General features: G+C 51.6%; 1 protein-coding gene across 3 annotated transcripts in view; it reads left to right on the top strand.

Moving 5' to 3' along the window:
- The first annotated feature begins 3,473 nt into the window (after window positions 1-3,473).
- Window positions 3,474-11,022, top strand: part of ST8SIA2 (ST8 alpha-N-acetyl-neuraminide alpha-2,8-sialyltransferase 2) — a 65,267-nt gene continuing 57,718 nt past the window's right edge. For all 3 annotated transcript variants that reach the window (XM_028495247.2, XM_028495248.2, XM_024114958.3), the window contains exon 1: window positions 3,474-3,606. In XM_028495247.2, coding sequence (XP_028351048.1) covers window positions 3,509-3,606 — 98 coding nt within the window. In that variant the 5' untranslated portion in view covers window positions 3,474-3,508. The remainder of the gene's footprint in view (window positions 3,607-11,022) is intronic.

Genomic DNA, 11,022 nt, shown 5'->3' with positions numbered 1-11,022 from the left:
GAATGAGAAAATTATTATTTATTATTGAGTTTTTAAAACAAGTTTGGATTGACTGAAAGGCCTAGGCTCTTTCATGTGGAAAGACAAAAATTGAGATTTATGATCATGGTCTCTCCAATGATGAAGGGTGTGCAGGGAGTGAAGATAAATTTGTTCCTTGAATCCCGACATCCCAGAACTAAGAAGATACAGTAAGAATCAAAGGCAATGGTAGCTTACAAATCCATTTAGAACTGCCTGGAGTGCTGGAGGGGGCCTTGGCAATCTGATCCCAGAAGTTGCTGAGGCCCAGGGGAGGCCTACTGAATTAAAATTTCCTCTCTGCCAGGTGAAACCTCTTGGGCAATTTAGCCTCTTTTGAGCCTCAGTTTCCTCCAGTGTAAAATGAAGAAGGTGACACCCATGTTGAAAGGATTGCCAAAAGGATTCTTCATTACCACCTAAGAAGTAGTTCTGGTGAAAAGTCTATATATCTGGGGGTGAGAGGTGGGGGGAGTTTAGTTAGATGTGTAAATGGTACATGTAATTTTGAGTTTCTCCGAATTTCAGCTCTGGGTGGCCGTCCCCACTCCTGAAGTTGGCCCCTGGAAGGGGAAGCACGCCCTTAGCCCGTGTCAGGGATGAGGAGGGACTGCCCCATGACTGGGTGTGACTCGACTGAGCCCCTTAAGGGCTCTGCAGAGCTTCCTGCTCCTCTTTCCCTCAATATGCACTTCCCGGGGCCTGATGAGGTGCCTGAATAGCTAATAGACTCTATTAATTTGAGCTAAAATGTTAATGGGTGGTAGTGACTTTTCATTTGCTGCCACTCCCATAAACTCCTATATTTTAGCCCAAACATTCAATGACTTAGCTTAAAGAAATGATTACTGTGGGACCTTCCAGTTTCTTGGACAAACCCAGGCAGGAAAAAGTCACGCTTAAACAAAGGGGTCAGAAGGAGAGAAGGGGTCAGGATGGCCAAGGCAAGCGTGCGCCCACACGGCAGTTTACCCAGCATCAGCAGACGTGACACTTTTGATCCAATCATTCTTCCCTCTTTCCAGATCCCAGGAACAAACTCAGTTTTTGGAGACAGCTGCAAGGGGCGGTGAATGTACACAGATCACTGTAAAAGTAGCTGGCCCACACAGACTCAAGCCCAAGTGCTTAGGGAGAGCATTCCGCAATCAACTATCACAAGCGTTCCCTATTATTCTCCGAGTAAAATCCCATCTCAATGACTCTCAGTGCAAGGACAGCCTCCACGTTACAAAGCTAGTGCTATTTCCCAGCAGATGTACTTGAGGGATGTTGCTCTTCGGGTCTGGTTACAAGGATTTCTCTATAAGGGATGGAACTATTCACCAAGTTTTCTACTCCTCCTGGCCACTCATAATGACTCCTCAAGTGAGTCCAAAGAAGGAAGCCTCTGAGGCTGTGATGATAACATGGGTCACCTAATAGCAAGTGGAAATAGACTCTATTGTAGCAGTGCTTATAGCAGTGACGTTTACCTGACCTGAGATAAATTTAGGATCATGGCAATCTCTCCACGATGTTTCGCATAGTAAGAGTGTAGTTGATAGAGAAGCAGAGAGCCGGGGAGAGAGAGGCCAGCCAGTTTCTTCTTGCTTTTGCGGGTGATCTTATTAATCAATTATAAGCTATTCAAGAGGCCATAGCTGTATTGTAGCTCACAGCCCCTACCACAACTACAAATTTCCAGGTCTGTCTTCCTCGTGAACCATGAACCACTAGAGGGCAGGAAACATGTGCCTCTCTCTTCTTATGCTATCTCTAGCCCCTAGCACAGAGCCCGGCACAGAGTAGGTGCTCAATAAATACTGCCAAGTGATGGAGTGAATGGATGAGTGATTGAAATGTTAAGCAGCATAATAGCTGTATCCTATTCTGTCCTCTCCCTATCCCACAATCCCAACCATTCATCTCAGAAAAATAAGGCAAAATGATAACAAATACAACTCCTACACACAAAGAGGCAGAAGAAGGCAAAGAGGCAGAGCACAGCCAGTGCTTTGGAGGGGAAATCGAGAAGGCCCTCTTACCAACCCAGGGTTCTTCTGAAGGGGCTTAGACACTGCCAGCTCCTCTCCAAGCCCCTCTGGGACCTGGCTCTGTATGGGTGGCCCCAGGGGCACAGCCAATCTGCCTCTCCCACTAATTCACCAGGGCTTTCCAGAGAGGATATTCCATATAGCTTCTCACTTTCATAACCAGCTTATCATTTCTGGGAAGTTTCCTGATTTCAGGATTGTTACAATTAGTGCAAGAAAAAGAAAATTTGGGTAATTATCTAATTCCAGTAAAACTTAATGGGGCCCTTCCCACCCCAGGCTAATGGTTGGTGCAAAATGTAATTTAAGTTAAGCTGTCTAAGGTTGGGGAAGCATAAAATATTCAGCACGGGGGTCATTACCCCTTGTGGGAGCCATATTTTCTAGCAGACCTTTAGATCAAGATAGGACTCCGGGGCGGGAATTATTGATTTTTCCAGGAGAGGGCAAGAGCTGGTAAGATGAAGCCCAGCTCAGAATTAGCACCGCGAGGGCCCAGGCAGGGCGGGCACTGAGTCTGCCATTGTGGGTAGAGCAGCCACTCCAGCAGGAGCCAGGGTTCTAGCCAAGGCTGCAAGAGCTCAGTCAACTCAGGGGACTCTCTGGACCCGGTCTCCTTGGGTCTATCAGTGGAGACCAAGATGACCGCCTGAAGGCGGTGGTTTCTCGGCGGTCAAGCACCTCGCCCACAAATTGCAATCTGCATCTCTGCCGAAGTTGGCCTGTCCTGGATATTTCTTCTCCCCTCCCCTTCCCTTCCTCCACCACCCCTCCTAATTCGTCAACTGCTGAAACATCTGCCTGGCTGAAACGGCCTCCTCGCCGCGCGCTGGGGGCTGTCCCCAGGTGTTGGTCTTTGTGTCGGGAAAACTTTGTGAGAAACCGAGGGCGCTGGACAAAGAGCGAGCGAGGGAGGGCGTTTGCCAGCCGGCGGGGTACGCCGGGCGGTGCGCGCTCTTCCCTGGGCTCAGCTCTGTACGCGGACGCACCCGGTGCCCCGAGCCCAGCCTCCTTAAGCGGGGAGTGGCAGGCTCCGGCCACGTCCCAGCGCCCTCGGGAGCTGAAAGAAGCCAGGCGGGAGAAGCAAAGGCGGGAGGCTGGACACTGGAGTTGACTGGGGTGGGAGGAGGAGGGCAGAGGAGCTGAGCGAAGCTGTCAAACTGCGCGCGTAGCCCCGCGCGGGGCGGGGGAAGGGAGGGGAGGGGAGTAGAGAGGAGGGGCGGACGGGAGCTGAGAGGGAGCGAGCCGGCTCGCCGCGCCTGAGCAACCCTTGTCTGCCGCTGTCTCCGCCGCCGCCGCCGCCGCCGCCGCCGCCGGCCCGGACTCGCCCGGAGCGCAGGGTGTCTGCCCCGCTGGGCGCCGCGCGCGGAGGCTCCGGCGCCTGCCGCTGCGCCCTCCAGCCCCAGCTCCTCGCGCCGGCCCGCGCGGGTGCCGGTGGGCGCGAACCCACCATGCAGCTGCAGTTCCGGAGCTGGATGCTGGCTGCGCTCACGCTGCTCGTGGTCTTCCTCATCTTCGCAGACATCTCGGAGATCGAAGAAGAAATCGGGTAAATAGCTGCGCCTGGGCCCATGCCGAGCCCTGGCGGGATCTCTTACCACCCTGGTACTCCGCATCCTCCCTCACGCCCGCTTTGTGTGCGCCGCGCCCCCCTGTCGCTCCGCTGGAGAGCCGGGGGACGATTTTGGCCGGGGGTGGCTGTGCCGGGAGCCCGGGACTGTTTGGGGGGCGGAGGGTGGGGGCGCGGCTGCCACTGGGAGTCCCCGGGCAGGGAGCACTGACAACCTCCAGCTGGTCCGCGCCCACCCTGCCTCCCTTCCTCTGCATGTCCGCGCGCGTTGTCGCCGGGGTCGAGGGAGGGCGCCCGGGAGTGTCTGGGGCGGGCGGAGGGGCCGAGAGTGGAGGAGGCAGGAGTTTCTTTGTCTCCTGCTCGGCCGCTTTCTCGCCTGAGCAAAGTGGGCAGGGGGCGTGCGGGGATCTCTGTGCTGGGGGAGGGGATCCCCGGGCCGGGGCGGAGGGCGGGGGCTCTTCACGGGCTCCCGGGAAGGCGAGTGTCCCCGGTACCTACAGACACGCACACGCGCCTCCCGCCGGCCCGGGAGCCCAGCACAGGGGTGTGGGCTGACACCGCTAGAGGCGGAGCGCGCGGGGGTTAGCTGAGGTCCCTTCCCCACCCTCACCTGGCTTTGGACGCTTAGCTAATTCCGCGGCTCCCCCTGTGCCCCCCGGGTTCCTGTGCGCTTGCAGCGCGGCGATGGAGACCTTTCGGGAAAGTCTGTACCACCGCCCGCTCGTTTTGGGGGGCTGGGGAGGAGGGTGCCCAGGCACGCGGTCTAGCCCTCGCTTTTCTCCCGATCTCTCCGGGGGGAGCGGGGGGAGCGGGGGGACCGCGAGCCCCTGCCCTGCCGCTGGACTTCCAAGAGTGCGCGCTTGCGGCACGGGACGCACCTGCTGTGGATCCTGGAGGCTGAGAGTCGCGCCCCGCCCCTGGGCCGGTCCCTCTGCGCTTCGGCGCTACAAAGAGCCTCCAACCCGCTGTAGGCAGGTGGGCGGAGTGGGCAGCCAGGCTTCTGAGGGGCCCTTTGGAGAGCCTCCTGGCCCTGGACAGAGAGAGAGTGAGGTCGCAGAGTGGGCAGAAAGTCCCTTCCTCCGTGGGGCTAGTCCCGCACCGCGTGCGCCCCTCCTTTGTCCCATCTGTTATTTCATTCACTATCAGCGCTAGTTGAGGGCTCGCTAAGCTGACAGATCCCTCAAAAGGGAAATGCCAGTCCTGGTCCAGGATGCCAAGGCCCTAAGGACTCAAACCTGGGGCAGGCGCCACTACCTGCTCTCTCCTTTTCTTTCTCCTTGCCCCTTCCCATCTTGGCCACCCCAGAATTCCTTCTGTGAACTCCAGGGCTCTTCAAGTACCAAACGTTTCTCTGCCTCTTCCTCCTCCTCATTTTCGGTTTCCCCAAGAGCTCAGAAAACTTTCACAGATAGTGTTCAGTTAATACACGACATGCTCCCACGCGGAGATGGAGAAGCGCTACGTGCTGGAGCTGTTCGCCTCAAAAACGTGGATCGGAAAGGAAATCAGGCAAGACAAGTCTTGAGGTGTTGGAGGACGCGGTGGGGAGGGCCTTCCTCTCGGCTCCCACACTCTTCTCCCAGATGTGGGCTCTGCCGGGCCCAGACCACTTGCTGACCTTGACATGTGAGGGAAGGACCAGCAGCTGCCCATTGTTCTGCTATGAAAACGTAAGAGCTGCACCCATTCCGGCATCCCTCGCTTGTCCGTTCACTGAACTTTTACCGAATTTCTTCTATAGGCCAGTGACTTTTAAGTTTTAAAATGCAATCAGGAAATCACTTTGCACATAATGCTGCACTTCCCTGCCAAATGTGTTGTAAAGCCCCTACTCCCCACATTAGGTTGTTCTAACGGTATCCAGAAATAAGCTGCAAGGCCTGAACTAAGAAGGGCATTTACATATATATATTTAAATCCCAGGGCTCTTGTACTATGGATGTGTTTCATTGCGGGGGGGGGTCCTGCTTGGGCCCACACTGGGGAAAATTGTCTAACAATTTTGTGTCATCTTGTGTGACATTATCCCCCCTTCTGGTGCCACTGTCCTCAGGCTGACCCCTGACTTGACCAGTCCTGACCCAGGCCTGAGACCCCTCTCCCATAGCCCCACCTCCAGTCCCACCCCATCTTCCCCACACACTGTTAACTCATCTGGGATTTGCCGTAACTGGGGGAGGAAGGACATGAAGCAGAGGACCAGAATCCCCGCAGCCCCCTATATCTGTTTTTCAAGCCAAGTTTCAAGCTCAGTCACTTATTTAATCCTTGGAAGCACCCCAACTTTGAGCAGCCATCAGGGGCTCAGTGCCCTAGCACAGTGGCCAGTGAGGGGTGCCAGGAGCAGGACTCTTATCTTCCTCACCCTATGCTTTGCCTTTCCGGGAGACCTGGGATCACACTCCAGGCCATGGTGCCATTGCACCAGCCCTGCCCACCCTTCCCCAACTTGATATTGACCTGTGCTAGGGAAGATTACAAATTACCTGCCAGTACCACTCCCTGGGAGAAGACAATTCTGTGAAAGGCCGGCTGTTTCTGGAAGGCAATGGTGGCACCCTGTGATCTGTTAGGAAGGAAGGAAGGAAGGAAGGAAAGAAGGAAAAATCTCTTCTTGAAGTAAATTTTCCAAGGATTAACAAATGAGAAGTAAAAGAGGAAAGACCATTTCATGTGTATCGTCTAGAGGAACAAAACTGAGATATATTTTTGCTAAACTCTTGATTCCTTTTATTATAAAATAAGGCTTTTGATGTGGTAATCTCCGAAGTTCTGTCCTGCCCAAGGAATCATATAACGGGTTATGAAGGGCAGGGGTTTTCTTCCAGGGGCTATTTCTCTAGAGACACGTCTCTTCCTAAGTGATGATTTTCAAAGTTCCGCTTCTAACTTGCTTGCTTGGGGAAATGCCTCGCTGGGGCTGAATGAGAAAAAAAAAAAAGTAAAATGCTCTTCAAAGCATTCAAAGAGTGAATTCAAATTCTAAATCAGAGATTGGGTGGAGCTTTGGTAAAACAGCCCCCATCAACTCATGCAGCACCCCAAATTTAGAGTCAATTGGACCAAGTCTTAAGCAAAAACTCTTTTTCTGCTGATCCCCTGGGCTTTAGTCTTGAGTGTAACCTTCAAGAGAGAGTTGTGGGCATGGCTGTCTTGCTCACCGTGGTGCCCTCAGGACCTGACACACAGAAGGCATTCAATAAACATCTACTGGATAAATATCTTTCTGGGGTCTGGCCCAGTGATGGGCATACACGGCATCCTTAGGGAAGGCTGATACTCACAGAGCCTTAGGATGGGAAAGGAGTGCAGGGCTCCCCCTAAGAAACCTCCTCTCTTTTTACAATTAGGATAAATTTGACCCTGAAAAGTAACATCTCTTATCCAAGATCACACCCTGGCTGGTTAGGGACAGGGCAAGCCTGCACAGGTCTCCTCACTTATAACCCAATGCCCCAGTCCCCAAATGAGGTCTCTAATCATAAAACAGTTACAGAACTCTTGTTAAAGAGGATGTAGCTAGTAATAACAGAAATCATGGCAATGGTGAAGATGAAGATGGTGGTGGTCATTAACATTCATTTATTTATTGAGTGCTTGCTATGAACCGAGAGCTATTCCAAGTGCTTTATAGACGCTAACACATGTCATCCTCCTGGCAACCCAATGGTCACCTACTAGTGGCACCAAAAGCTGCTATTTGTTGAGGACAAATAGTGCCAGACACCGTGCTTACTGCTTTAAAGCACTAGCTCACTCAGTCCTCACCAAACCTCTTGAAGCTAGGTAGGATGGCTATCTTTAGTTCATCAGTGAGGAAAGTGAGGCTCAGAGAGGTTGTATAACTTGCTTGTGATAAAGCAAATGACCTTAATTCTATGAGAAACCAAAGCCCCTGTCTTGACTGCCGTGCTAGACTGCCCTGTCCTCTGAATTCTTTGCCCCCTGCAGTAACATTACATAATAGGTCTCAGAACTCGCCTTCCTAACTCATCCCTCCACATTCTTCCAAAGGCTCAGTTTTCCTAAGAGCCTGGTCTGACTTAGTAGTTACCCGCTCCCCTGCCCTCAGCGGTTTAGAAGGAAGGAAGGTGAGTACTGAGGATTGGAGAAGGGCTCGGGGCTCGTCTCCCCAAAATGCCCCTCTGGTCCAGTCAAAGTTCAGCGTGATGCTGTACCCTGGTTTGCCAGACAAGCTCACTGGCCATGGGCCTGAGCCTCCCAGACGTATAGGTGGGGCCTTGGGCTAAATCTTCTGAAGGAGAGAAAACTCCCATTCCATTGCAACCCTGATTCTGATGTCAGTTGAATGCGCCTTCCTCACTTCTACACACCATATGATTGGGCATCCAGGAACCTGGACTAGTTGATAGTAAAGATGCTTAACAACTTGTCCCTCTCGGGCACTGACCTGTTAGAATGGACATCTGACTGGTCAGAACTGATGCCATCCAGTACACCATGGTCAGGGTCCTGGTGCACCCCAAACATCAGACACTGTCTGGGAAGGTAATAGACAAGGAAGGGCTAGCTCTGACCCTCAGATCCGTGAGCTGGCAGCTACTGCCATCAGCTGAGAATGAGGTGAGGTGCACCTTTTAGTGGATGAGTCCAGGTGGATGTGAAAGGAAATGACCTTGGGCCGTTGCAGTCCAGGCACTCTGTAAGAAACACACATATTTGCACAAGACCCTGCAACATTTTTTTAAAGCCCATTCTTCGCCCCAGTCCTCATGTACTTCACTCAAGTATAAACATGATTGGAGGATAAAATAGGACAGAAAGAAAGTCTGGTGTTTAACTGACTTGCTCCAAGCCCAACTGTTCCTAGCATCAAATTTAAATTGCAAATAGATATCCATCTTAGAAACCAATTCACCACTCAGGGCCTCCTTCCCCTTGTAAAGCAGGGTTGCTAGATTTTAAAATTGCTTAGGTTTTACAAATTGGGGATGTCGTAGATCGCAAATGATAAATACTTCTCAGAGATAGTGGAATTCTATAAAGGCTCCCATTGCTTTGAGCATGGCGTACAAGGTAATACCTAATCTGGCCCCTGCCTCTCTCTTCAGCCTTCCTGGCCTCCAGCCATTCTGTATTGCCCACAGTTCCCTGGAATGTACCATGACTTCATGCCTCTGTGCCTTTGCACATGTTCTTACTGCTTTCTAGAACAACCTTCTTGCACACACCATTCTTAACCCCACACCCCACCCGTCCTTACTTCCCCTCCCTCCTTCTTTAAGGCGAAGGCTAGTATCACCTTCTTTGACGAGAATCCCAGGACCCCAGACCTTCCTTGGACAGTCTGGGGTAGCTGCCTCTCCTGTGTGTACACTTAGCATCCCATCATGACAGTATCCTATGGAGATGGACTCAACAATTTTGTTGTATTTTTTCCCTTATCCCCAGCCCCTGGTGATAAGTATATGGTTTAGTAAAATAGAGCCCATAAAGTATTTTTAGAATGAACAAACTTGGGCCTAGCACATGGCAAAAAAAAAGCATTCAGCCTTTCTGACCCCAAAGGTCTACACGATTCTGATAACAATTAAACACCCTCCCCTTGCTCAGAAAGCCCCTTGCTTTTCCCAACATGTGTATCCAACATGGAGGCCACAGCCCAGTTAAGGGCACAGTTTTCATTGACTCAGAATGTTGTAGAACAGGCCAATGGGAATGAAAGCACCTTTCTAGTTTGTAAAAGAGGAGGACCCAGTGATAAGTTTCCCACTGTCAGTTCAGATAAAAAGCAAAGGTGTAGAGCCCCACCTCCAAGCCTCTGTCCAGCTCATTTTCTCCAGAGAGCCCTTTCTAGCCCTGCCACTGACAACAGTGCCAGCGCCTCCCCGATCCTCCTCCTGCCTGGAGAGGAAGTGCCTGTTCTGTCCATCTTTATCACCTTAACGGCTTCCACACTGGCGTTAAGAGCAGACTTAAGTTGGGACCAACTGTTTCCTTCCAAGACCTGGTCCCCAGAAAGGATGCTGAACAGGAAGGCTGTGTTGTGTGTTTGAAACATTGAGGGAATAAGAAGTAAGAGGTCAGGTTGATGTGTGTCATCTCAGAGATTTTCTCTATTAAGCACTTTGTTGTGGTGTTATGATTTTCAAACACTGGTCAAACCAGGGAATCGTGACGGATCAGCCAAGACTCATAGCAGCTGCAAGGACCCTCAGTGGGTTTCAGGAGCCCTGCACCTCTCAGCTGCCTCAAGAGAAAACAAGTTCAAGAGGCAGATGGAAAGATACTGTGAAAGGAGTAAGGGAGGGGCAGGAACATGAATGCCACCAGGGGGCTGGTCAGGTTGCCGCCTCCTGCCAGGGAACAGGGACAGGTCCATCTCTCCAGGAGAAGCCCCAAGGTGAGACGCTTGAGTGCCATCTGCGTGCAGGGAAACCGTCCCCTGTGTCTGAGTGACTGCTGGTCTGGGGCTTGTCCTTACGTGTTGAGATTAGTCACTCTCCTGGGGGGCAGCTGGGCTGGATTTAAATTCTCCCCAGTCTCCTGCAGTTCGTCACTTGGCTAGGAAGCCGCCCAGTGTCCTGACAGGACCTGTTTGTCACAGCATTTTCTTAGCTTCAGCTGTCACAGACTTCTCAGTGGCAAAGGGAACTGCTCCAAGGGTGTCTGTATTACACACGGCAGGGAGCAGCTCCTCCGGACACTTCTCGCACTTGGAATCCTGATTCACTGCTCTTGGAAACCCAGCGTCCTGCCTTGCTGTGTGGGTGTGTGTTTGAGTTCTGAAATTACTCTGTAAGAAGGAAGCTCTTGGCTCTGTCACAGAGTTTCCTCAGCACTTTGCTCTTATTGTTGGAGAAACACGGAGACACTCAGCTCTGCTTCCTGGTCCCCTTTTAAGACTCAGGGCTACAATTTCTCCTCCTTCTCTTAGTTGGTGGCTGGAGGTTGAAATGACCCTGAGATCAGCATTTCCCAGTGCTGATCTGCAGATGGGTGGTGATCCAGAAGGAAAGAAGAAAAGAAAACATAAAACTAAAAAATACAAAGTAGCCATGACAATTATGTTAGTTTCAAGTATGCCAACTGTCATTTCCCGAGAACTCTCTATCTTTTGAGATGATGTTCTTTTTTTTTTCTTTTGGGTACTGATGTCCTTTCTTTCCTGAAAGAGGGTGATGGTAGATAGTAGTTGTGATCTTTTTCCTAAACTGAGTCCCCAACCCCAAGTCTTTGGAAATGTTACTGATCACTGAAATCTACAGTCTGGGGTCTCAGTTTACCTTGAAGAGTAAACAGAGGGCATCGCTTCTAGAAACAGGGGCTCATTCCTCATACATCTTTTCTCCGTGGAGACTGATACCAGCAGAGAGTAACAACAGTCTTTTTTTTTTTTTTTTTTGCGGGTCTGCTATGTGCCATATGATAGCC

This window comes from Physeter macrocephalus, chromosome 11 (genome assembly GCF_002837175.3).
Source record: "Physeter macrocephalus isolate SW-GA chromosome 11, ASM283717v5, whole genome shotgun sequence".
Lineage (NCBI taxonomy): Eukaryota > Metazoa > Chordata > Mammalia > Artiodactyla > Physeteridae > Physeter > Physeter macrocephalus.
The sequence above is the reverse complement of the archived record's forward strand: the minus strand, read 5'-3'. Positions and strand labels throughout refer to the sequence as shown.